Raw genomic sequence first — 27,688 nt, 5'->3', positions numbered from 1 at the left:
ACTGTTTGTTACGGTCCAAAGCTTCAGAGAATAATGAGAATAGCATGACTATCCCGTTTCAATTCAAATTTATACGCCCACTTCAAACACAGTATTACAGAAGATAACCAATCTTGTACGCTCAACTGTTCTATCTGCGAGCCATCGTAACGCTTACTGAAAATGTTATTATGTGACAATCGTCAGTAAAAAATCGCTTGTAAATCATTCTTTAACACCATCATTGGGAGATGTCGTGAGAAAAAAAAAACAATCCAATCAATATGAACTAATCAGACTGTTTTTTTCTAATAATAGGGCGAGGACAACGCCAGCGGTATCCATTTTACAGCATACGACAACAAACCATTCCAACGGGGTGGACCGTCCGCGAACAGTTTGGCCAGTGTAGCGCAAACCATAAGCCGAGTCAATACAGTTGCCTCGGCGCTGAAGCGATTCTTCAGCAGAGAAGATGGCAGCACTTCCAGCCGACCGCAGAGTGCCACTCCGGAAGCGCAGATGGGTCCGTTCAAATTCCCGGGATCGGCAAGTTCTTCCAATCTCACGAACCGAATGGCCGAGCGTCCTCACGGCAGTGTGCGGATAACGGACGTGATCGAGGAGGTGGATGAACAGCAAATGACGATTACCTCAATGCAGGGTAAAAACGATACCCGTCCTACGGCTGCAAGTCTGTGGGAACATGGTCCTCTGAAAACAAGTGACCCGGTGGATGTACCACAGCCAGCGTACAAACGGACCCAATCGGCAGTGGCACATGGGCAATTCGATGGAACTGATATCTTCCCCCCTGGAGGGCCAGAATCATTGCTGAGTGCTTCTGCTCCGGTTCGAGGTCGATTCGAAACCGATTTCATCCCATTAGTGGACCATCATAATGAACATCCTTTGCTGGAAAAGAAAGACTCCCAGAAAAGTGCCGCAGACGGTATGGATGGTGGTGGTGATGCCGGCGCCGTCGATGATGCGAGCGAAGAAGACGATTTTGAAAAATTACGACAAGCTCGCGAAAAAGAGCGCGCTGAACGACAGAAGGTCAAATTAGCACGATCGGTCAGCGGTCTTGGTCCCATCGATCCGGATATTCTGTTGGAAAAGCTCACGAAAACGGCAGATCAACAACAGCAGGACACCCAGCTGGGACCCTCTGGTGCAGACACACCCGAGATACGAAGACTCTCCGGTGCTCCAGGGACACAGTCCGATACGACGTTATGATTTTACGTTTCGGACGAAGATAATGTGATCGTGGTAAACGTCAGAGACGGAAGCTAGTATTAGGATGCATTTGTGAATCTTTTTGTCCCAGGATGGCACTGGCATTGAGGGGAGACATGTTTTACCATTTTCGACACAAATTCATCTAATTTTAAGAGTAACGTTTTATCAGTATTTGACATTTTCGATTATTCATTTCAGACCTAGGCAAATAAAATAAAACATGTTCAATCTCAAGGTGCTTTATTAGAACATAACGCAGATATGATTTCTTTTAAAAGTGATAGTTATTTCTAATTTTGCCACCCCACTATCGATACAATTCCAATGTTGGGATCAAAAGACACACAGATGGACTCAACACAAAATGCCAGGTGATACTTTTTGAATACAATTGGTGCACGCTTTTACCGAGCAGTAGATTATTTTTGTCGCTAAAAGCTGTGTTTTTTAGGAACACAGAAACTGAGGATCACTACAAGTGCATTGAGGAAAAATATTAAACGCTTTTTTACAAATACAATACATGGAACAAGCGTGTTCTATTCTAGGATATTTATCTACTAGGGAAACACTCGCACAGTCTCAGATGCAGTTCTTTTTAACAGAAATTCGGGTCCTCTACCGTATGATATTTGTAATAAATCAGTGTGACAAACTGCTTTAGAATTTGATGTATATTCTACTGTTTAGTTCTATCGCGAATAATCTGCAACAGAATAAATTATAAAATAGTGACCGAAGTAAAGAAAAAAGACAAACATAAACATAAGAAGAAAAGACAAGTAAACAATCGATAACACATAGAGCGCTCTCCATTTTTTGTCTATAACCATTGACTTTAACAAAATTCTTTTCCTAGGGTTGTTTTTCCTGCAATCATATAGTACGGGGTCGCCAATTTGGTGATTCAAAAAATGTTTGACCTGGCACTACGTTTTCTATGTCTGTACTGGGATGTAAGTCCAAAGTTTCGAAAACAAGAGCGTTACGTTTGAAGTGCAAGGTTTCGTGGGTTAACACCACTTCACTAGCTGAACGAAGTGGTATGATAATCGCTTTATTATGTTTAAGAGTTATATGTTTTATCCAACAACTTGTTTCAATAGCCAAAAAAGTGCTTTGAAAACAAGCAATTAAAATCAAAAATCTGTATTATACAAACCGTGCCTACGCGACGCAGCTCTGTCATCCATGTTTCGCCCGCTTTGAGGTTTGCGCACCAGCCTGACATAATCCAACCCAATCACGCAGCACAAGTTCTTTTCATCTTTCGTACTTCGACTGCGGACAAGATAAGTTGTGTTCGCGGCGACCGTCTAAAACATCTCCAAAATGGCTGGGGTCAGAGTGGCGTAAACTGCACAGTGATAAGGAGTCTCAACGAAGGTGCGAAGGTGCTGCAGCTCAGATGTTCACCAAGCGTGCTTGTAGGAGTGTCTGGTGAATCGTTTACGTGGAACATGCTCATTCAGGATTGTATTCAGAGAATCGTGGAATATGCGTACCGTCTCGTCAGTATCCTTACCGGGAAACAACGTAGAAAGATGACGTACAGTCAGACTTATTCATCTAATTTACTAGCAAAGAATAACGTAATCTATCACAATGCATGAATTTATAAAACATAGGATTAGTTCGAAATCTTTATTCACAAATTAAAAATGTTGAATTCAATTCAATTCGGAAATTGTTTCATTCAATTACTAGTTTCAATACAATACAATACAATACAAACAAGGCTATCAGATGATTACTAAGTCAACGGTAGTCCTACGTCAACTTTGCGGTTGTATCGTAGATATAACCATCCCATAGATTTTTTTAATTTTTAGTTTTATCTATAGGCCCTATTATAGGAATCGAATCGAGGATTCGATACAATCACTATCACTATCACACCGAGTAAAATCTGGAATTATAGAAATCGAGGAAAACAGCTTGATTCGTTACTCTGCTCGAATGTCAGTGCTGGTGCTGAAATATTTTGAAACAAGTTTGAAATGTTTCACAAAGCAGGATGCCAAATCTTTTTTTGAGACATCTGTTATGAAAAATTATAAATATTTATATTTCCAAAAGTGCTAATATGGTTATGTTTTGGCGAAAACTGATATTCCCTCAACGAATGAAGGAGTAAGGAGTCACGCATGAATTCCACTTTTTTAGCAAAACAATTTTTTTGCATGTAATTCTCTTTTAGGGTCGATTTCTTGTTGTAGCGGCGTCAATAGCTTTATTGTATAGGGCCACCACTTGTGGCCCTAAATTCTCGCTTATTGTGTGCTAGTGTTTCCTCCTTTACCCTTCACATCATGTCAATCCAAATCTGTAATTTAAAAAAAAATCATTATTGTTTTGCAAGACATTTCAGCTTTAGCATATGGTATAGAAAGTTTGGTATAGTATAGCAATAAAAAAGAAAATTTCTGACAGAAGTAATAATGTACGCTAGCAGGAATAAGCATTTTTCAGGTAGGAAATTCGGTTGATATTAATTCAAAGAATATGATAAAATTTACTTATGAAGTTATATGTATCGTAGAAGAAACACTTACTTTCTGCCATTCTGAACCAAGGCGCATTGATGGTCTCAGTGCATTAAGTGCATTAAGCATTAAGCATGTGTTGAAAATTGCATATATCTAAGCGTTTCTGAAATGTTTCCCAAAGGGAAATATCAGGGACGCAAACCAAAACAAAATAATTCTCTGAAGATTTGCAACAAGCGAACCAAACAACTCGAAAAATTCTGACACTTGCATCGATAGCTATCACTCGCTCGGTGCTATCGAATCGCTCGATTTCTATAATAGTAAAACAGAGCTAACGAGCAAAATTCTTATCGCCTCGATTTCTATAATAGGGCCCTATGTTCCTAAGACAATTTCGCTTAGTTCATTCATTCGATTCGACACTTCTAGACTGCTAGTCGTGCTAGTCGAAACGAAGCTACTGAGAGGAGATTTTCATCTTCGAAAATTTCGGGCCTAGTTTCCGAGTACATTTGTTCGTCGACTAAATTGGACTTCGTACTTCGTACGAATTCGAGAATGATAATGATGAATTTAGGATGAAATGAACATACTTTTAAATTTCAAATTAGAATAAACTCTCTCTCTCTCTCTCTCTCTCTCTCTCTCTCTCTCTCTCTCTCAAATTTGTATTCTATGTATGGTATTCTGCGCGGCGTTCGGAGGCGTTAAAAATACGTTTTGCATTAAAATAAACTTTATTGTACTTTACTCTGTGGAAGTCGAATCGAGAATGTTCGAGAACGAACGAACGTGATGAATTATACAGGTTTTAAACTTTTCGGTTCATTCACCTCTGTTCGAGAACACGCAACGACGGATGTTTATAATCGCTTAACCTAAATTGGTTAAAAATTCGAGGGGTACATTTTCCTAAATTGGACAATGTGCACATAGTTGCTACATATGAGAGAGGAAATTACTTTTTTCAGCAAATAGAGAAAAAATTTACACTAAAGTTGTATCTTAAGATCATTTTAAACTATAATGATAAGTTCTAGTAGAGATAACCGAAAATTTAGAGAAAATACGTTATCCAATATTCAGGACTACGTGCATCAAGTTATAAATGAATAGTATCGAGTAAAAACTTTTATTCAAATTTTAGCAAATCAAAATTTCGGGCACAGGGTACGTTTATGACAAGGTAACCTGGACTCGAAGTGTGTAGGACACGATTCACTCATACACTCTCAACTATGACATCTTAGCTTTGACGGAAAGCAGCGATGCCATACAAATGAAACACAAATTTCTGCATTACTGGAGAATCTGTCGCCGATACCCCTCGTTGCGGCGAAAAGGTGGTGAACCGATTAGCCGAACCCTCACGAGCGAAACGACATTGTCGGGCGAAGTGAACGGTATGACGTATAGATGTAAACAACAAAAACAATTGCACCAGTGAATTAGCGTTTGCATCAAGTTCTTTGAGTAAAATTAAACAAGTGGAAAAAGTATTTATATCGGAGTTAAAAGAGTAGATAGATATTTAGAATTTGTGAGTAAATATTGTAGTGTAGTGCTACGTAGTAAGTGAAAAATTACTGAATTCGAGGTATGTAATCTGAAAGAGAAATGGAAACGGACATAACCTGTGATGTACTTACCTTTAGATCAATCTGGAATCGTCCATCCAGGATTAAACGAACCTGTAAAAAGAACAGAAGAAAACTGAAATGTAAGATTAGAATACTTACCTGAATTTGTAACTAATTGAAATAATAAATTACAGCTTTGAAGCTGCTAAGTCAGCTGCTACGAAGACGGTGTTTGTTCTCACGAAAAAGAACATTTTCTTCAAAGATTTCATCCGAAGTTGGATGATTTTCTGCCAGTTGGAGATTGTTGTTGCGGTTATCTGCCCTGGAAGAGGGACATTTTGAAGAAGACCTATAGTTGAAGAGCCAACCCGAGCCAAAGCGAGTCCAGAGTGTGACAGGAAACACGAACCGGAGTAGGAAAGCAGCAAATAAAGTCAGTGCACTTAGCTTAAGTTTGTCACTTCCACCGGTCGCGAGATTCGCTGCTGCTAGCTAAATCAAAAGTAGTAGATAGCAGAGTAGTTTAATACAGTTAGGGTCTATTAGATTGATCTCGATATGTCGGACGAGAATAAAATAACGGGAAATGATACAGTCCCGGGAAATCAGGAGAAGTATTGTAAGAAATGCGATCGTCCAGATTTGCAGGAAGGCATGGTGTGTTGTGATGCTTGTGAGTCGTGGGTTCACTTTAACTGCGCAGGTGTTGGCGAATCCATTGCGGAGCCGGATAAGAGTTGGAAGTGCAGCGATTGTCTGGCAGACTGTGAGGGTGCAGCGAAGTCTGATGTATCGTTTAATGAGTCGTCTGTCAGCAAAAGCAGTCGAGTATCGCAGAGATTGCAGCTCAGCCTACAACTGCTTGAGGATCAACGGAAACTGAAGCAGAAGCGCGCGGATGAAGAAGAAAGGATCCGTAAACTGGAAGAAGAAGCCAAGTTAAAGCAGCTGGACGAAGAGCAGGAATACTTGAAGCAGAGGTATGCATTATTGATGCGTATAGAAGATGAAAAGGATTCGTCAAGCAGAAGAAGCGGAGTAAGTGTGAAGAATAGGTGTGAGCGGATGGAGAAATGGCTTAGTAAGGAAGCCAAAGTAGGCGGAGCTGAGCAGCTAAAATCGTCAACGCCCGGAGAAAAGGTTACTCTGCCGGTTCCAAACATCAGCCAAACAAATCCCAGAGTCACACAATCGATGACTGTTTCGTCGAAGGTAGGATCTTCTAGCAGCCCTACTCCATTGAATCAGGGTATGCTGTACCCGGATCCGACTATTCCTGTTCCTGGTGGCAGCGTCACAGCTCTAGCAAAATCCTACGAATCCTTGGTAGTGCCAACGGTACCTGGAATAAAATCCTATCTTCCTTTGAGTTCAACGGATCCAGTAACAGTTGCGATAACAGCGAGTGGAGAATTATTTACGTCTGGAAAAATTACGCCAACAGTTACAGCTTCGATAGTGCCAGTCGTACCACAGATTCCAAATGTTTCTTGGGCGGGAATCCTAAATCCTCCTATCAGTCTGGGAACTGCACCGGTTTACGCGTACCCTGCAATGAATACTATGGTTTCTAGTGCAACTGGGCTGGTTCCGTCAATTCAGTGTGGTTATAGTGGTGTATATGGAAATCCGCAGCAGTACTTGGATCGAAGCACTGCTAGTTCAATGCCGTATCTGTCGTTTCCCTCGGTCTCTAATGGGGCTCCACCCGGGTATCCACCATTGATCTCTGCTACTGTTAGTTCGTTTCCAGGAATTCCAAGCAATCCGAATGTTTTCCCCCCAATTTCTGCTTCGTATCCAGTAACAAGGCCGGTGATTATGCCTTCAGTGTTGCCAACGATGCCGGAAACAGACGTGAATAGGTTCAATTCTTCCATCGTTTCGGTAGGACCAACTAGTGCCCAATTGGCAGCCCGGCAAGTAATGCCGCGGGAGTTGCCGAAGTTCAGCGGGGATCCCGAGGAGTGGCCTATGTTCTATAGTTCGTTCAAGAACACGACGGAGGTTTGTGGATATACGGATGCCGAGAATCTAGCTAGGCTGCAGCGTTGCTTGGGAGGTTCAGCATTGGAGGCAGTTAAGAGTCGTCTGCTCCTACCGGCATCTGTTCCATATGTTATGGAAACGCTGCGTAAGCTCTATGGTAGGCCAGAAACATTGATTAGTTCTCTTCTGAAGAAGGTCAGGAACGTTCCGTCACCAAAGTCGGACAACTTGAACACTATTGTCACGTACGGTCTAGTAATTCAAAATCTCGTGGATCACATTATTTTGACCGACCAACAAGCGCATTTATGCAATCCGATGCTGCTCCAGGAGTTGATCGACAAGCTACCCACTTCGCTTAAACTGCAATGGGGGACCTACAAGCAATCGTTCGGGAACGTCAACCTGGAGACATTCAACAATTTCATGTCAGGGCTGGTGAATCTGGCCTCCGATCTGAGCATCGGGGTCGACTCGGCACAAAACTACCACAAGCAACCTAGAGGGGATAGGACGAAGCCGAAGGAGAAGTTATTCACTCATGCCAATGAGTCACCAGTGGTGCCAAAGAAGGTGGATGAAGGCAAAGAAGGCATTTCGAAAGCGTGTTCCTATTGCGATAAAGACGGTCACCAGATCGCCAACTGTTACAGTAACCGGTCATTAGACGTCGAAGGCCGCTGGAAGGCAATGAGGCAGAAGAATCTGTGCAGACTGTGCTTGATACCGCATCGTAAATGGCCATGCCGGTCAAAAAAGGAATGCGGAGTGGACGGTTGCCGTATTCGACACCATATGCTGCTTCACAGTAATCGCAACGGTGCTGCCGACGGTACCAAATCTACCGAAACTGTTCACCAGTATCATCATCACATGAAATCCTTTTCCCTGTTCCGTTATCTGCCAGTCACGCTCTATGGAAACGGAAAACAAGTCGAAACATTTGTATTTTTGGATGATGGATCGTCTTCAACGTTGCTAGAAGAAGGAATCGCATCACTGTTGGGTATCGAAGGTGAACCAGACAACCTGTTGTTGAGCTGGACAGGAAAGATCAGTCGGCATGAGAAGACATCCAGGCGGTTAAGTGTGAACGTATCCGGGGCTGGTAAGAAGGAAATGTTCCAGTTAGGTAATGTGCGAACGGTTCGGGAGCTGGGACTCCCAAGTCAAACGTTGGATTACGTGGAGCTTTGTAGTACGTTCCCGCATCTGCGAGGACTTCCAGTGGCCAGTTATATCGATGCCAGGCCAGGCATGATTATAGGTCTAGAGCACGTTCAGCTTCTCACAAGCTTGAAGACTCGTGAAGGTACCGGCAGTGAACCAGTCGCAACAAAAACTCGATTAGGATGGTGCGTGTATGGAAGGAACTCGGGAAACGAAGGGTCCTTCGAACAACTGCATGTCCACGCTTGCAGTGAGATGAGCAATTGCGACCTTCATGACTCTATGCGAAAGTTTTTCGCAGTGGAGGAGGCTGTAGTGACGAAGCAACTAGAAGCCGAAGAGGACAAGCGGGCACGCAGTATTCTAGAAGCAACAACGGTGAGACGAGGAGCTCGTATGGAGACGGGTTTACTCTAGCGGCATGACGATGTAAAATTTCCGGATAGTTTTCCAATGGCAATGAGTAGGTTGAAGGGCTTGGAGAAACGATTGGCCAAGGATCCTGAGCTGCGTAGAAGAGTCAACGAACAAATCAATAGTTACGAACAGAAGCAGTACGTCCGCAAAGTGCCACCAGAAGTACTAAGAAACATTAGTCGACAGCGAATGTGGTATCTTCCGTTAGGTGTCGTAACGAATCCCAAGAAACCGAACAAGATCAGAATGGTGTGGGATGCTGCTGCGAAGGCTGGCGGAGTGTCGTTTAATGACATGCTACTGAAGGGTCCGGATCTCCTCGTATCTTTGGTGGAAGTCTTGTTACGATTCCGGGAAGGGAAGATTGCGGTGTGCTCTGACATTCGCGAAATGTTCCTGAGGATCCTCATTCGAGAGGAAGATAAATGGTCACAGTGCTTTCTATGGAGAGACAGTCCAGACGCTGAAATCCAGGTTTACGTGATCAACGTTGCGATGTTTGGTGCAACCAGTTCGCCGTGTACGGCGCAGTTTGTTAAGAACAGAAATGCCTCCGACTACCTGGAATTATATCCTCGAGCAGTAGAGGCGATCATCAAAAACCACTACGTGGATGATTTTCTAGATAGTGTCAATTCGGTGGAAGAAGCTGTGCAGCTTGTCAAACAAGTGCAGTTGGTCCATGCAGCCGCAGGCTTCGAGTTTGGAAAAATTTCATCCAATTCGCAGAAGGTGCTTGATCTTCTAGGGGAGACTGGATCGCCAACCAACAAGTTGCTCAACCTAGAAAAGGATAGAGTCTATGAGCGTATCTTAGGAGTTGTGTGGGTTCCTGCAGTGGATCACTTCACCTTCGAACAGACAGGGTTGGATGGAATCATGGGTGAAAATAGAGCAGTTCCAACAAAGAGACAAGTTCTACGTACCGTGATGAAATTGTACGATCCATTAGGCTTCGTGGCACACTTTGTGGTGCAGGGCAAAATACTTATGCAGGAGATCTGGCGAACGGGTACCAACTGGGACGAGCCCATTGCACAACAACTACATGATCTATGGAGTAGATGGATTGCACTGTATGCGGCTATCAACGAAGTGAAAATTCCTCGTTGCTTCTTCGGAAATCTTCGACCACAGGAGGTTGACGAAGTTGAAATCCACGTCTTCACGGATGCAAGCGTAGTGGCATGTGCGTGCGTAGCTTATCTTAGAATATCGTCCACCAGGGGGAACTTGTGTTCGTTGGTAGCAGCAAAAACAAAGGTGTCACCACTTCGAACGCTCTCAATACCTCGTTTGGAGCTTCAAGCTGCCATGATGGGATCACGTTTGTTGCAAAATGTTTGTTCAGCACTCACCCTTGATATTCGGAAGCGCTTTCTGTGGACGGACTCGGCAACAGGGCAACAGTTCTGGCATGGCTTCGCTCGGATAGTCGCCGATATCACCAGTTTGTTTCATTTCGGGTAGGGGAGATTCTTTCGCTCACCAGCGTGGATGAATGGTACTATGTACCATCGAAGTACAACGTGGCAGACGATGCCACTAAGTGGAATTCGGGACCATCGTTTGATCCAGGAAGCCGTTGGTTCGAAGGTCCACAATTTTTACGAGAACCGAAAGAAATGTGGCCTAGGCAGTCAGTAGTTGTGAATGGAGCGGATGCAGCAAGCGAAGAACTTCGAGTGGTAGCGGTACACCAAACAACTGAAGAAATCATCAACGTCGAACGCTTTTCAAAGTGGAATCGCTTAGTCCGAACTTTGGCTTATGTTTACCTGGCCGTGAGAATCTGGAGAAGAACCCTCGGCGAAAGAGATGCACGGCACGTTCTGAATCAGGATGATTTTGTGAAGGCAAAAGACACGCTTTGGCGCCAGGCACAGGCACAGGGTTATTCGGAGGAGTTTCATAGGCTGAAAAGCGAACGCGGCATTGAAAAGGGAAGTCCGTTGCAGTCGTTGGCTCCATTTTTGGATGAACGCGGAGTCATTCGGGTAGGAGGTCGAATCGGGAACGCCCCGACCATCCCCTTCGCAGTGAAATATCCCATAGTACTACCTAGAGAACATCGTATCACCTTGCTTTTGGGTAATTCTTTCCACGAACGGTTCCTGCATGCCAACGGGGAAGCAGTCTGCAATGAAATAAGACAGAAGTGTTATATACCAAAACTTCGAGTTCTCGTACGGAAAGTCAGCCGAAGTTGTCAGCACTGCAAGGTGAAAAAAGCGACTCCCGTTCCTCCGCTGATGGGCCCGCTACCGAAGGTACGTCTAACACCATTCATCCGACCGTTTACTTACGTTGGTGTTGATTACATGGGTCCGTTCGAAGTCAAAGTCGGCCGCAGTGTTGTGAAAAGGTGGATTTGCTTATTCACCTGCCTCACAATACGGGCTATTCATCTGGAGTTGGCCCACAGTCTCTCATCAAACGCGTGCGTGATGGCTTTCCGGAGATTTGTTGCCAGACGTGGTGCTCCACTAGAAGTGTTCTCCGACAATGGCACGAATTTTGTGGGAGCCAATCGTCAGTTGTCAGAGGAGAAGCAGAAAATACAAAACATCGTTGAGGACTGTGCCGCCACATTCACCAACGCGAATACCCAGTGGCACTTCAACGTTCCAGCAGCTCCACACATGGGAGGACCGTGGGAGCGTATGGTCAAGTCCGTGAAAGTGGCGATGAAAGCAATATCGGGAAGTCCACGACATCCAAGTGATGAGGTGTTGGAAACGATAATGTTGGAGGCTGAAGCGATTATTAACTCGCGACCGTTGACCTACGTTCCCCTGGATATGGAAGACGATGAGGCACTCACGCCAAATCACTTTTTGCTGTGTGGATCAACCGGCATCAAGCAACCAGTCGCCAATCCTGTGAGTGGAAACATCCTTCGTGACAGCTGGAAGCTGGCGCAGCATATTGTGGATGACTTTTGGCGTAGATGGGTACGGGAGTATCTCCCAATGTTGACACGACGCACGCAGTGGTTCGAAGCCGTGAAGCCGATGAAACCTGGCGATCTGGTCGTGATAGTCGACGAAAACACGAGGAATAGCTGGGAGCGAGGACGCGTACTGGAAACCTTTCCAGACAAATCTGGGCAGGTGAGACGGGCTACCGTTCAGACAGCTAGAGGAGTCTTCGCCAGACCTGCGGTTAAATTAGCGGTTCTAGATGTAGAAGGTAACTACAAGAAGTCGGACGTATATGATTCGGGAACGGAAATGGTTCACGGGGCGGGGGATGTCGCCGATACCCCTCGTTGCGGCGAAAAGGTGGTGAACCGATTAGCCGAACCCTCACGAGCGAAACGACATTGTCGGGCGAAGTGAACGGTATGACGTATAGATGTAAACAACAAAAACAATTGCACCAGTGAATTAGCGTTTGCATCAAGTTCTTTGAGTAAAATTAAACAAGTGGAAAAAGTATTTATATCGGAGTTAAAAGAGTAGATAGATATTTAGAATTTGTGAGTAAATATTGTAGTGTAGTGCTACGTAGTAAGTGGAAAATTACTGAATTCGAGGTATGTAATCTGAAAGAGAAATGGAAACGGACATAACCTGTGATGTACTTACCTTTAGATCAATCTGGAATCGTCCATCCAGGATTAAACGAACCTGTAAAAAGAACAGAAGAAAACTGAAATGTAAGATTAGAATACTTACCTGAATTTGTAACTAATTGAAATAATAAATTACAGCTTTGAAGCTGCTAAGTCAGCTGCTACGAAGACGGTGTTTGTTCTCACGAAAAAGAACAGAATCAATCATGCAAATGAAACCAAATTAGGCATATAGAGGTTTTAGGGTGCAATAAATGTTTCTATGGTGATTAGACTCTTCACCCCTCTCTCTAAGGGGGAGCTGCCATACAAATGAAACACAAATTTCTGCATTACTCGAAAATTAATGAAGCAAATGAAACCAAATTTGGCATGTGATGGTTTTAGGGTGCAATAAATGTATCTATAGTGATTAGACTTTATGTTTGAAGGTATTGATAACAAAAAACAATTGTTGGGCGGGACGAAGTTTGCCGGGTCAACTAGTATATTTATATAATATTTTTTTCATTTTCAGACAATCCTATGGCTCGATGAGTGGTACCCAGCTCGAGTACAACTCGAATTATGAAAACATATCCCACAAATTATCATTTCATCGATTCCTGATGAATATGACCATTCGGAAGAAATGTCTTCTTTTCTCTTCAATTCTTTGCGAGAAATGTCTTCAAAAATCCATTGTTTTGAAAAAGTTGGGCGAAAGGATTCAACTGAACACGTTTTGTACGATTGTGGAGCTCGTCATGAAATCAACCAAGTCAAAAGTAACGCGGGTAGAAGGCGCGGTATTATAACCTTCAAAATGGGCTCATGACGTTCAAGGTGAAGGAAATGCCCCCATTTCCAGGATATATCGGCAAGCATCCAGTTGGTCCTATCAAATAAATAACAAATTATATAAACATAATGTGAATATGAATTTTTCATGCAATTTTTTCTTTTTAAAAAAAATTTCAATATTTTCTATGAATCCCACATAAATTCATAGAAAATATTGATATTTTTTTTATATTTGACTGAATTCACAGATTGTTGTTTTGGCGAGCAAAAGGCTTGCGTTGAGTAAGGATCAAAATGGGTATTATGTTACCACAGTTGACAATTTTGAGCAGAAAAAAGCTGCATAATTTTAAAGAACACTGTATTGAAATTGAAAGTAAATTCTCACAACCATCCCCACATAAAAATCATAATAAAAATTTAGAGAGTTTTTTGTGAATCGTCACAAAAACTTAATTTTCATGGGGGGTTGTGTAGCAACCCTAGTTAGCATGGTCACATTGAAGCATTGAAGCTCACTAGCTTAGAACCTCTATGAAATTTTGCATACCAACATATTCGCAATACATCTTTCATGTCGCACATGGCACTCAGCATAAATTAAGCGAAAGAGCTCACTGGGAGAAAGCTTCTCTGTGAGAGTGTCACGTCGGCGAGAAAGAGTGACTGAATACCAAAAAGCAAGAGAAAGCTTTCGGACGGGGAATCACGAGCACGCAAAAAGAAAAGGGCAGTCAATTTTGAAGTGCAGTTAGCGACGGTGGAAATTTGCTTTTCGATTTTTTGGAGTGCGATATTTTGGCGAGATTAGAGAATTTTGAGTTTGTGGTGAAGATGTTAATCGAAATCAATCGTCTGTAGCTGATCAGGAAGTAACGCAATAGTGCCAGAAAAGCGTATCGATTTGTATGGCATTTAGAATTGACAATACCAGTGAATTAAAGAGGAAGTGCTAGCTGATAATAGTCGTTAAATTTAAAAAGAAAAGCAACAAGTGAGAGATAGCGGATATAGCGGAGTGAAACAGAGCAGAAGGCTTGATCAACGCGATGTGACATCGAAGGTAAGTGCGACATAATAGAGCGATCGTGAATTGTAAGCTGTGTGTTGGTGCGAGAACTTTAGGATGTTGTTTTCGCTCCGAAAGCTCTCGTTTAAGTTTTTGGCATGCATATGATTTGCCAGTGTTGGCAGTTAGCTTGATAATTTTCACTCATGAGTAGGGAAAAATAAAAGTCAGTCGCTTTGCACGCTTCACTTCAGTCCAGATTGTTTCGTGCGTATCGATGGCTTGGTAGGACAATATCGTCGAAAACTGATACCAACAGGTAAATTCAAACAAATCCAGATTATACAATTAATACACAAAACAGTTTATTTTTAGCTGTTCCTACTGTCAGAAAGGCCAACGATTCTCATACCTCGGGAAATCAAAACCGGATGGCTCGCTGAAAGGTATTGATTGACATCAAGCAAGAGTTGAATCCAGTAAAAACATCCGTAACATCCGCGGAATCGGCCCAGCTTTCTAACAAGACTATCCCGAGAGGAATATTCCGTCAAAGGAAATCGGAAGAAGCACCATCAACATCTCTAATGAAAAACCTAGCGATTCAGCCGGTTCTGATGGCTTAATTCAAGCACTGCTACAGGAGATATCGAAGAGCTACAGAGAGCTTCAGGAAGCTAAAATCCGAATTACAGAACCACAATTTACCCTATGTTTTGATTAGGTTCTGAATCTAAACATATTATCTTTACGCTGCAATGAATAAATATATACATTAAGCTAAATACAAAAGAAATAAACTTATTTAGACAAATTTATTATACCGTTCCATGATACTTGCAAAGCTCACGTCACAGACTCACTACTATTGATGTACTAGTCAGTCCAGACTACCTTCCCATATACATACCTTGCTTTGGGCCTTTCAATCTGATAGAGAACGGTTTGGGTCCCAATCTGGAATATTGCCACCAGACGTCAACACTGTGTACTCGCGTTGACGGCATTGAGCTTCGTTCACTAGTTCAGGGGAGCGTCAAAGAATAATAGATTTTCAGGCGGAAAGAATGCGTATTTAAAAATAAAATTATGAATGAAAGTTATTTTTAAAACTCATACGAAAATTGTTTTTGAAGACAGATTTATATTATAAAGAAAATATTCAGTAACAATGTTGGGAATGTATAGATAAATTTATTTTTTTTTACCCTCCGCTATCCCCCACACCAAAGAGCTCGAATAAGCCCCCTGGTAGTGGACGCAACTATCTCAGCTCGAACTGTGCAGCAAAAAAAATATGTAACAAAAAAAACTAATAAAAATGAGCTGAGAAGAAAACTAAAAATTTAAAAAAAAATGTGTGTGACAGCTAAAGTCATTTCTTTGAAATGGGTGTGAAGTCCCAGTGGAAAAAGATTCCTTTTAAGGGACTCACTGGTCTAAGACATATAGAACCATTACAAATTTACATTTATGTTGTTAACTTGTTAAGGTTTCTGGTAGATCATACTAATGTTACTCAACCAAGGATGTCATGTAGATTTTCCTTAAGAAACGTTTAATGTTTGATTTTGAATATGCTGCGATTACTAATTCGTTTCAGTTCAGTAGGCAATGCGTTATAATTTTTTGGACCAACAATTGAAATCCTCTTTTGACCAAACTGTGTGTGTGCTCTTAATAATCTTAAATTGTTAGAATTTCTGGTCGGATAACTATGGCTAGTGGAAGGTATCTGGATAGAATGATGGAAGTTGTTGTTATAAAGGGTGTCGTGAACAAACATAATTGATTGCATGTCGCAAAGGCTAACTACTGGAAGAATGTTATGGGAACTGTCTGTATATAGTTGCAGAGTAGGGAACAATACTGGTTTTTTAAATATAGTTTTCAAGCATCTGTTTTGGAGAGTTTGAAGTTTCCTCAAGTGAGATTTGCATGCTCGACCCCAGGCTATAACAAGATAGTTAAGGTACGAATGGACGTGAGCAAAATAAAATTTTAAGAGAATGCTGCGTGCTACGAAATGGCTAACCCTGCGAATAATTCCACAAAGAGATGAAACTTTCTTCTCAATATATTCGACGTGACCAAACCAGGAGAGTGTTGAGTCCAAAATCAGACCCAAATACTTGAATGATTTGACTTCTTCGATTACACATGAATTTAGTATAACACTGCTGTGCTGTGGGATAGATTTTCTAGAAGAATGGAAAAACATACATTTAGTCTTGGAGGCGTTTAGTGAAAGAAGGTTGGCTGCGAAGTATTCAGAAAGAATCTTCAAATCATGATTCATGCTACAGACTATTTGCTCAACATTAGTTTGGGGATAGAAAAGTGCGGTATCATCTGCAAAAAGACGCGGAGTTCCCTTCAACGTTGAACTGCTAGAAACACCTACTGCTACAAACTGTTTTCTTCCTGACAAATAGCGAATCACGTCGTTTGCAACACCCCTGATTCCATAGCTATCGAGTTTTTTCAGCAGAATGGAGTGGTTCAAAGTGTCGAATACTTTACGCAAATCTAAGAAAAGCGCACCAACTACTTGCTTAGAATCAATTCCATTTATAACTTCATCCAACAATTCAGCAGTTGCGGTAGATGTACTACTCCCTTTTCGAAAACCATACTGCAAGTCATACAATACTTTATGTTTGACTAGTATTTTATTGAAAATTGACAACGTTGAAATTGGACGATAATTGCTAGGATCACATGCGTCTCCCGATTTGTAAATAGGAACAACCCTAGCAGTTTTCAGAAAATCCGGGTAGTAACCTGTTTCCAAAATTTTATTGAAGGCTTTCGACAGAATACGTGAGAAAACAGTGGAGTTACTTTTGAGAATTTCAGTTGAAATATGGTCGAAACCGCAACTTTCATTCCGTTCTAGGTCGTTTATGAGTAAAATAACTTCATTCTCCAAAGCTGGAGCCAAATAAATCGTTTCTGAAACCCGTTGTATGTTTGAACGAGGCTTCATAGAAGGATCGATGTGAATTGAGTCAGCTAATTTTTGTCCTACATTAACGAAAAAATCGTTGAATATTTCGCATGTTTCCTGATTGTCGCTATATTTCACGCCATCCTTAACCAGCGTTATTGATTCAGCTTTAGCAGATTTTCCGAAGATAAGATTTATGTTCTTCCACATTTTCGCATGAGAGGTGCTATTCAACAGATTATCATAATATGATTTTTTAGTATTTTTTTTCCATTGAACTCACTTTGTTGGATATGTGTTTCAAAAGATCTCGAAAATGATTATCATTCGGATTTCTTTTCACCCGCTTAACGTAGTTATTCATTTTTATCAACGACCAAAGATTGAACGTCATCCACGGACAAGAAATCCCTTTTGTGTCAACCTGCTTCCTAATGAGTTTTGAGTGTTTAGTTAACAGCGAATTATAAGTAGATATAAAAAAGGAAAAGCAGGAATCAACATTCTGAACTGGCTCAAGATTGTTCAAAATACTTTTGAAGTCCATATCCAGCTTCCGGCGGTCGATGACAGTTTTGGTAAGGATCACTTTTTGCCTATCGCCATGCAATTTGATAGACAGTATAAGTATACAGTGATCACTCACATCAGTATGAATGGTGTCATTCCTTGATCGCGGAATATCTTCAATTTTGCAAATAACATGATCAAGAATGTTCGAACTTATTGGTCTGGTAGGAAAGGTATTTAAACATGCAAACCCAAAAGACTCCAATAATGATCTATATTTTCTGACCACATTGTTGTTTTGATGATTAATTGGAATATTGACATCACCAACAAGGAAATATGAACGAGTCTCATCAATAGAATCTAAAAGGTTTTCTAAAGTGTTTAAGAAGCAGTTAATTTCATATGATGGGGGTCGATAAAACCCATGAATATTATAATTCCACTCAAGACAAGCTCAACATTAATATGGTGAAATCCATCATCGTGTATATTACTTAGAATAGTACATGGTATATCGTTTCTGACGAATATAGCCAATCCTCCACTAGAGTTACCTCACCTCTGCATGAGAAAACAGAATTATATCCTGGAATATTGTACAGTGACTTGTTTTCCGTTTTAACCCATGTTTCCCCTACAACGATCACATCAATCGGATTTCGGCAATGATCGAGTGTCTGAAGAATATGATCAAATTTACTTAGTTCATTCATGCCTCTAATGTTCCACTGTAAAATGCGTAAATTATTTGCATTATATTCAGGAAGATGTTTGTTAAAATCATCCAAGTTGTAGTGAGAGAAATTGTTTACATCTACATTGGTCATTGTTATTTGTTTTGAAGTAAAAAAGAAGGCATTAATGTTTATCACTTCTCTTTCTCTTGGGGGAAGGAGAATTCTGAGATAAATAAGCTGAGGATTGATGAATGAAACTGATAAGATCGTTACGATTCCTGATTGTTTCTGGTTTCGAGTTCTCATTCCTTTTTACTAATATAACACCATCCCTGCCAGCCCAAACATATTTCAGATTCATTTTTTTCTGCAATTCGCGCGTTCAAAAATTCAAGAGAGAGCGAAGTCAATTCATCCCGGATGGCAACATTCGTTGTTTTCCCATTTACCATCAATGATCGATCAATGGAAGATGATAGCAGTTGGCCATGCTTCCTTTTCGTCGAAAAAAGCAACTCCTTCATCGATTTATCTTTGAACACGATTCTAATTGGAACCAGTTTGTTAGTTGGTGTATTCGAACTAGCTATTCGAGCAGCTGATAACAATGCATCAGAAGGCAGATCGGCACCAATACTTTTAGCCACTTTTGCTACCAAATCAGGAGTATTTTCATTTGCTTGAAATGGAACACCAAGAATAACTGCATTATTGCAGATGGAGTCCCTATTGGTCTTTTCCGACCATACTTCCAATTTGTTAACCAACGCCTTCAGGGTCGACTGGAACTTCTTCAGTTCATCTACCTCTTTATTCAAACGAATGCTATCTGCTTTTAAATCTTGAACATCTATCGCTATACCATCAAATTTTGACGAGATAAACTGCTGCGATTCTTCAATAGCTTTAACGATGGTGTTCACTTCAACCTTCATATCTTCAAATTGAGCAGATACCACATCAGTAACAGTTTTTTTTATTTCAGCGCTAAGCTCAGCTATCATTACCGAGCGAAAATTTTGCACTTCCATTATTTTTCTGTAGATATCAGAACACTTGGGGGAGCAAAAAAACAAGTTCTCTCTGACTTTATGAATAGCAATTCCTATAATTTTACGGCATTTGAAGTGAGCACTAGCGAAGCAGTACACACATGTCACGAGTTTACTCGTATCATTTTCTTTTTTTTTACATTCAACACAATAAATAACATCACTATAATCCTCTGATATTCTTGGTTACAATAATAACAGCAAAAAATGAAAAATAAAATATATGTAAATCAGTTAAGTAAAATACAAGTCAAGCGATCTAGTATAATATATATCGGGATCAAAGGATAAATGGTTAAATAAAAGTCAGAAACGCGTGATTCACGTAATTAGATAACGTGATGTGAAAATTTTAATTTTTGACGTGGGACTACGTCTAACCGGAGTATATGGGGGGTAAAATGAAAATCTAAACACAGAACATGCAGGGAAAAATGAAAGATTCCGAATGCTTATAACTCGTACATTTCTTACTGGATCGGAAAGATGTTTACATCAATTGATAGGGAATATTTCAACGCTTCTATCGCAATTAATAAAATGTTATTTTTCATAACAGAAACAATTGAATAACTGTAAAGTGTTAAGCGTCATCAAAACGCCCTACCTGCCTTGTTTTGATTGGCCCGATTTACGGTTTCCCCAACACAGCCATCAAAACCAAGCAGACTTGGGGAAATCTGCATTGCAAGTACATGAAAGTTTGGGGTATTTTTGTTCCGACTGAAATATGTTTCCCTAACACAGACTTCAAATCCATGGAGCGTGGGGAAATTGGCATTGCAAATACATGTAAGTAGTGATCCCCGATTTTTTAAATTAATCGTTCATCAGCTATTCGAATACTTTTCAGCAGTTTGTTATTCGATACGATTAATCGCCCCAAATAATCTATTAATTGATTAATCGTTACACTGAGAGAAATAATTAGTTATACTAATATTTCTCATTTGCTAGAAAGCCATCTGGAATCAAAAAAGTGTTCATTCTGCCTGAAAACTAATCATTATCTTCTACGCTCCCCTAAACTGGTTAAGGAATCTCAATTCGCGGTATTGAGCTTCTTTTACGAGTTTAGGGGAGCGTCAAAGATAATGATTGAATTACAGGATAAATCTGCAGCGGCCGTACGTTTTTTTTCTCTGAGTTTGGATCGATGAATCGATGAAAATTATTTGTTCGCATCGATTATTAGTTGCGCAGTATTCGTTCGATTATTCGATCGAATTAATCGAAAAAATCGATTAGTCGAACGATTATCGGGGATCACTACATGTAATTCGAGGGCATTTTTGTTCCGACTAAAATGTGTTTCTCCAATACAGACATCTGAACCAAGGTGCCTGGGGAAATTGTCATTGCAAATTCATGAAAATCGGGGGTATTTTGTTCCGACTGAAATGTGTTTGCCTAACAAAGACTTCAGAACAAAGATGCCATCATACCGAACGTAAAAGGATGGCAGTCCTAAATTTACTTGTAATGAAGAACACAATCTATCATATTGCATGAATTGACCTTACATGGCATCATACAAACTTTTTACCCACAAAGCAAATATATTAAATTCAATTGAACTCGGAAAATGTTTCATTCAATCAAAAATTTAATCAATACAAACATATGATTGCTAAGCTAAGGTAGTCCCACGTCAACCTTGCGGTTATATCTTAGATATAACCCACCCATTTTTTTTTATTCTTTATTTGAGAGGATTTCAGCCTCCTGGGCTGGTTCGCCTCTTTATCGACGGCATTGCCGCAAGGTTTCGTTGGGAACAGATTGCACATAAAATTATCACATAAAAATTGGACGTAAAAATTCAACACATATAAATCCTTTTGCGAGACATGACTTAACAAAGAACTTGCTGTTTGCTTGTTGGACCAGATGGCATGGATGTCCTCGGACCATGGCTCCAGGCCAGTGGAGAGGAAGCCGTGCCGTTGAAGATGCCGACGTGTTCTTATTCCCCTTCATCGTGGAGGGGAAGGAACAAGGATCTTCTTGACTGATCCATTGTTCAAACGCTAGATCTAAAAAAATAGTTCGGCATCTTTTAGGTAGCAGACAAGCGCTGCTACTCTTGCTGGATCGTCCTTCAAGATGTCTCTTACACTCCCGCTGATTCCATGCAGGTTTCGCAGATCATCGAATTTCGGGCAACCACACAAGAAGTGCTCGACGGAGTTGTGGATTTGGCAGAGGTCGCAGAGTAGATGGAAGGGTCCTCTATTGAATCCGTGTGAGACCGAGCAGTGACCGGTCCTCAATCTGAACAGGATTCGTTGTTCTCTCATTCCTTTAACATCGTCAAACCTGACAATCGTGCTCTTGACTATTCTGAGGAACTGCCCCCTCTCTGCAAACCACCTTTCGGTCCAAAAGGTGCGGAAAGAGTTGGTGATCCACAACTTCACATCGTCAAGCGGCACACCCCGAGTGAAGAACGGTCTGGTGTGACCGATTCCGGCAAACTGGTCGGCCGCTTCATTCCCTGCGATGCCGTTGTATCCGGGGACCCACATGAGCACATTGTCGGGCAATATGTTCTTCCTGATGGCCTGTACCCATGGATGTTTGGACCTGGTCGCACCGATGGCATCAATGGCGCTTGCCGAATCGGAGACGACCAACAACGGTATGGAAGATGAAGTTGTAGTTGCCTCGAAGATGCCGGCCACTTCGGCCGAGAAGACCTGACAGATGTCCGCGAGTTTCTTGCTGGAAATCAGACTATTATTATTATCGCTTACCCCAAATCCAACTCCCAATGGTCCTTTTGAGCCGTCCGAGTATCTGATCTCGTGGAGACGGTATTTTTCTGCTATGATGGCCTTGAAATATTCTAGCAGACCGATCGAGCTCGCCCCGGCTCGAAAGTTGTCCCTAATACCGTTCTCGGCGAGAACAGTTGGGAACCTCCAGTCGTTCGCACCAAACCAGGATTGTTTGGCACTGGGGGGAGGTTGGCGTGCGCCACCCGCTGCAGGATCGTGTTGCTAAGGGCGGTCAGGTGGGTCTCCCCTCTACCGCTGGTTTTCGACAAGAAACTGGCAGTCCTGGCTACGATCGCCGAGTCTATGATCAGATCGAAAGGAGGTTCTCCAATTTCGGCGCAGACAGAGGCAGCTGGTGTTGATGGCAGGAGACCGGAGACATTCCGTAGTGCTTTGTTGTAGATCGGTGCCAGAGATTTAGGGAGCTTGTCTCCAGCCAAACACGTCAGTTCAGGCCATAGGTGAGGCGGCTGCTGATGATGCCTTTGGCCACCCGTAGCCGAATATTTCTGTTGTTGCTCCGGTGCGGTTTGGAAATGGTTTTCAACAGATTCAACCTGGTGGCACAGCTCTTCTTAACTTCCTCGAAATGGCGGAGGAAGCTAAGTTTGTGGTCAACAAACACTCCAAGGATCTTTAGCGTTTTTCGGCGGGGAATGTTGTTTTTGTATAGCTGGACCCTGGAGTTGGGACCCTGATGTCTATCGCTGCAAATCACCATATGGCCGCTCTTCTGTGCTGAAAGTCTAAATCCTCTCTCGGCCGCCCACTGGCCGATGGTATTGGTAGCTGCCTGTATCCTGATGCGTAGAATCCTATGGGTGTCACCCACTGCCATCAGAAGAATGTCGTCCGCGTAGACAAACACGAAGACTCCCCCAGACAAGACCTGGAACAGGCTATTCATGGCGACGAGAAAGAGGGTGACGACAAGAACAGAACCTTGAGGTACTCCTGTTTCCTCGTGGAAAGCTCGGGAACTGATGTTACCAATTTTGACCTCAAAGGTTCGGCGTGTGGCGAAGTTCTTGATGAAGTGCAGTAATTTCCCGTCAACGCCCCAATCTGCCAGAGTTTTCAGCACTAACGGGATCCATGTTCTGTTGTATGCCTTTTCCAGGTCCAGTGCTATTTTCATTCAAATTTCTACATTTTTAAACAGGCTTCGTGTATTCCAATTTGATAGAGATTACACTAACGAGTTTGGGACCCAAATTATGGCCCCTGAAAATCGCCACTAGACGTCAATACTGTTCCACTTTTATCGCGAATTGGTCATTGCGGATTGAGCTACGCAACTGTAATTGGGAGGTGAAATAAACACCTTTTTAAAAACAAAAATTATCAATGAAAATTTACTTTTTCATATCAAATATATGTGCTGTGTCAAAGAGTAATACATTTTGTTCGCAAATTTCGAAAAACATCAAACAAAAACTGTATGTAATAAAGATTCCACATTAAAATGATCGGAGATATCAAGAAATGTATAGAAAAATTGTTAAACAAAGGACAGTTTTACATGTTTTGAGTAATCAAATGACATTAAGTAATGAATGTTATTCAGATTTTAACAACTCAAAATCATTTTCAGGCCAAATAATCTTATAGAAAATAATATTCGTCACAAGCGCGAATGTTGCCACCAGGCGTCGACAGTGTACATTTGTCATCGCAGGTTCTCACTCAAACTAGTCAAATAAAAGCAACATAACGTGTTTATTTACATTTGTTGTGTTGAAGGCACAAGCGAAAGTAGTCAAGAGATACACTTAGTGGAGACAGCTAGCGTTACGGCTCGAGCAGAGGTTCCGTACTTCCTGCAATACTCAGTGAGAGCAAGTGTTGTGCTCGAATCGATATAAATTAGCTAAATTAGATAATTGAGCGTGTACTAACCATGGTAAGAGTCTGGCTGTGTCTAATTTACATCCTCTACAGGGTAGATTAGATTAGCCCTTTGTGAAATTTCTGGTATTGCTTGCAAAACCCATATCATCAGCTTCCGATAACAGCGATAACATGAATACATTCTATCAATTGTTCGATCTGTCTGTTAGCCTACGCACGAATTCAAGGTGGAAATGACCTGTACCGGCTGTTCGGGAGCGGTGGAACGCGTTCTTGGGAAGCTTAAAGGTAAGCAAATAGCAAACAGTTGGTTGACAACAAAATGTTCGGTTGCCTGGGCAAGCTTCTTTAGTGAACTTCATTTGCTCCAAAGAGTGCTTTTGCGTTTTCGGGTTTGGAATCATTTTTTATCTGTTTCCAACAGAAAAAGTCGAGAAAGTGGACATCGATCTCGAGAACAAAAAGGTATTTGTAACGACCAATCTGACATCCGACGAGCTGCTCGAGACCATCAAGAAAACGGGCAAGGAAGTGAGTTATATTGGACTGAAAGCCTAATTTCCCTGAACGGAACATCGACTCAGGGATTTTCTCAATATTAAATGTTTCTATAACAAGAGATTACCGATTCGTTTAGTTAATTATTTTTTGTTGGAAAGTTACTATAGAGTTAAATGGAAGTTGGACTAATAAAAACTATAATTATCCTTATTAAATGCAATAGAGTCTTCTTATTCGACAGATAGAGCAAATTGAAAATAAATTTGTTCGAGAGCTATGTACAATTAAAAATATATATATATATATGAATAGAAAAGAAACCTTTCTAGCGTCGATGGAGAACAACATCTTCTAGCATTGTGACCCGTCGTTCCAGACCGAGTACAATTGTTTCGATGAGATTCAACTTGCGTATTACTTGTTCAAATGTTTTTGTAATGTCACTGCTGCCAGTGGATGAATGCAAACATAACTCCGACATACAGCGTATGCGCGGACTCTTGCTTAGTCTTATTACTATTTCCTTTAAAATATAAATTACACGATATAGTTTAGTCTGTTCCGCTACATTCTAATTAGAGTGGAGGATCTTGAAATAAAAGATGAATAATTATTATTCGCAAACCTCAACAGCGTCCGTGAGATGAAAATTCTCTGTTTTCCTGGCATCTACTAGGATGCTCCTGTCAGGAAGGTTTTCTTTGTTATTGCAAAGCCTTAGTTCATCATCTTCATCAGTACCTTGAAATTCATCGTAACTTAACTTTTTACTGGACGGAACCGATTGTCGAGGAACCTTATGTGTCTGTTGGAGATCGTTGCATTCGGATGTGTAGAGGGAATTCTCTGAAGATTCGCCGTTGAAATTGACTTTCCACAACATGATCTGTAAATTTCGATTGCCAGAGTGATATATCAACTTGAATTGTTAAATAAATCGCACTACTTACATGTCTATCTTCACTGCCGGTTGCGAAAAGCTGTCCATCCTTCGAAAATTTAACAGCGCTTACGGCGGCTGTGTGTCCTGTGAGCGTATAAATATGCCGCCCTTCCAGCAAGTCAATAATCTTGACGGCTCCATCGTCACACCCAGTCAGGAGATAATTACCCGATGGGTGGAAATCCAACGAGTTGATCGATCCTTCAAATATCCTGTAATACTGAATCAACTTTCGGACCTTTATGTCGTAAATTTTCACCCGAGCATTGTCCAATCCAATGGCAACCAAAGATCCATCCGGATGCCAAGCAACTTTGTTTCCAGCTCCTTTTTGATCTATGAAAGTGTGCACACATTGTCCGGAACTGGGATCGAACAGTTTTAGTGCCTTGTCATCTCCACATGAGGCAATCAGCCTATCGTCCGGTGAAAAGCGAGCACAACGAACCCAGTTGGTGTGTCCGGTGAAGGATGAAACAAAGTGCTTCCGCGACACCCTCCACAATTTGATCGACTTATCGTCCGATGCAGTGATCAGTTTCTTACCCGTCGAATTGAAATCTACCGATCGGATGTTTGAAGTGTGGGCTCGAAATTCGTCACAGTTGCCCATCAACGAAGGTACCCAAATTTTAACGGTACGATCCTTGGAAGCGGAGGCAACTATTTTCCCATCCGGGGACCAGTCGATATCGTTAATAACGTCTGTATGGGCTTCGAAGCGCATACAACGCACCTGCTCCTTGATATTCCACACGATCGCAGTATTGTCGGTCGAACCGGTTACGAAACGATTACCCTCCGGATGGAACGATATTCCCGTCACCCTGCTGCGATGGCCTTTTAAATGGCGTAGAAGAACGGGATCGGAAGACATTTCTGCGTAATGTGGCACTAGAACGGTTCTTCAAGCTATGTATGAATCTAGGTTTACTACGATATAAAATTTATATTTTATGTGAAAAACGTTGTAAGAAAACCGTTTGCACCTTTGCTTTGAAAATCAAACTTTGTTTATTAGGTCAACTGTGATAATTTCGGAGCAGAAAATGAGACGCTACTAGAGGATGAACCATTATGCAGACATCGTATTATACCGACCAAGGCGCCTAGAAGTATGTCCTAAGGGTGCTCATACACTGTTTGACCGAAGCCAAATATTTGACTCTTTTTGACAGATAAATTTTGTCCAACGTGTACTGATCAAATATATTCTACACAAAACACGACAAGCAAATATTCAATTATTGGATGCCTAAAATATTTTTTCAGTCTGTTCTTCGAACCTGTCGGTATATGGTTAGGTTACCTTGAATATTTCAGTTGATTTTTTCCATGTTCGGTGTTTGATATTGTTTACTACTGTTGAAAATTGAAGAGTGGCAAACAAAATAGTGTTTGTACAAATATCAAATCAAACCTTATCTGTCAAAAAATATCAAATATTTGACCTCCGGGCAAACAGTGTACGGCCACCTTAAGGTGAGGCCGTTTCGTCACTAACTTGGTCAGGGGAGCGGTATATGAAAACAGTACAGAAGAAAGCAGAAGGGGAATTATTTGCTTGAAGTGTGAAAGAGACAGACTGATCACGAGTGAGCTTGGCTTCAAGCGTATTGTGTTTTGTTTACAAACAAAACAAAGTAGACTTCCAAAATGGCTGGAGAGTGGTTTTAGCAAGTTGGCCCACCTTAGGATATACTTCTAGGCGCCTTGATACCGACTATGACAAACATAGTAAAAGATGAAAATAGTAACCTAGTAACCTTTATGCATATGCTTCCGCCAGCTGGCTCGGCTAATGTGATATGATTTATTCAGGAGATGCTTTGATCGTGGTATCGCCACTGGCGCATCATTTGCAGTTTTGTTTTTTGTGCTAGTTCATAACGGCAATCAACCGTGCCGGCTAAACTGTAGTCAAATTTATAGTGTTGTTTGGATACCATCTATGTAAATAAATTCAAACTTACGTGATACGTCCGAACGGCAATTCTGACATTACGTTTTACCTTCCACTTCACTTTCTTTGGTAGACACTAAGTGGTGCGGACTCAATCCACTTCATTTTCAAGCAAATTCATGCATGTTTTCAACCGATTTTTTGCAATAAATTCTCAGACCACCAGAGATGCCAGATTTACAAATATGTTTGTAAATTTACAGACATATCTGTA

General features: G+C 41.4%; 4 protein-coding genes across 12 annotated transcripts in view; 3 read left to right on the top strand and 1 right to left on the bottom strand.

The window, feature by feature from the left end:
- Positions 1–5,520, top strand: part of LOC129764405 (bestrophin-4-like) — a 65,418-nt gene extending 59,898 nt beyond the window's left edge. For all 7 annotated transcript variants that reach the window (XM_055763447.1, XM_055763453.1, XM_055763445.1 and 4 more), the window contains one exon: positions 298–5,520. In XM_055763447.1, the coding sequence (XP_055619422.1) occupies positions 298–1,221 (924 nt within the window). In that variant the 3' untranslated portion in view covers positions 1,222–5,520. The remainder of the gene's footprint in view (positions 1–297) is intronic.
- Positions 3,130–26,525, bottom strand: LOC129764407 (POC1 centriolar protein homolog). 3 transcript variants are annotated; one of them, XM_055763457.1, is made up of 3 exons: positions 25,519–26,525; positions 25,310–25,454; positions 3,130–3,550 (listed from the first exon to the last, which is right to left on the bottom strand). In XM_055763457.1, the coding sequence occupies exons 1-3, from the start codon at positions 26,386–26,388 to the stop codon at positions 3,540–3,542; spliced, it is 1,026 nt and encodes a 341-aa protein (XP_055619432.1). In that variant the 5' UTR covers positions 26,389–26,525; the 3' UTR covers positions 3,130–3,539. The 3 variants fall into 3 exon arrangements, with proteins under 3 accessions (XP_055619432.1, XP_055619431.1, XP_055619430.1); XM_055763456.1 differs by lacking the exon at positions 3,130–3,550 and adding an exon at positions 24,700–25,251; XM_055763455.1 differs by lacking the exon at positions 3,130–3,550 and having other exon boundaries at positions 24,700–25,454.
- On the top strand, positions 9,029–12,620 carry LOC129764406 (uncharacterized). Its single transcript, XM_055763454.1, has 3 exons — positions 9,029–12,413; positions 12,472–12,536; positions 12,591–12,620. The coding sequence occupies exon 1, from the start codon at positions 10,501–10,503 to the stop codon at positions 12,214–12,216; it is 1,716 nt and encodes a 571-aa protein (XP_055619429.1). The 5' UTR covers positions 9,029–10,500; the 3' UTR covers positions 12,217–12,413; positions 12,472–12,536; positions 12,591–12,620.
- On the top strand, positions 23,928–24,783 carry LOC129764410 (copper transport protein ATOX1). The gene is made up of 3 exons (XM_055763462.1): positions 23,928–24,119; positions 24,277–24,355; positions 24,492–24,783. The coding sequence occupies exons 1-3, from the start codon at positions 24,117–24,119 to the stop codon at positions 24,623–24,625; spliced, it is 216 nt and encodes a 71-aa protein (XP_055619437.1). The 5' UTR covers positions 23,928–24,116; the 3' UTR covers positions 24,626–24,783.
- Positions 26,526–27,688: the final 1,163 nt, after the last annotated feature.

The sequence above is a fragment of the Toxorhynchites rutilus genome, chromosome 2 (assembly GCF_029784135.1).
Source record: "Toxorhynchites rutilus septentrionalis strain SRP chromosome 2, ASM2978413v1, whole genome shotgun sequence".
NCBI lineage: Eukaryota > Metazoa > Arthropoda > Insecta > Diptera > Culicidae > Toxorhynchites > Toxorhynchites rutilus.
The sequence above is the reverse complement of the archived record's forward strand: the minus strand, read 5'-3'. Positions and strand labels throughout refer to the sequence as shown.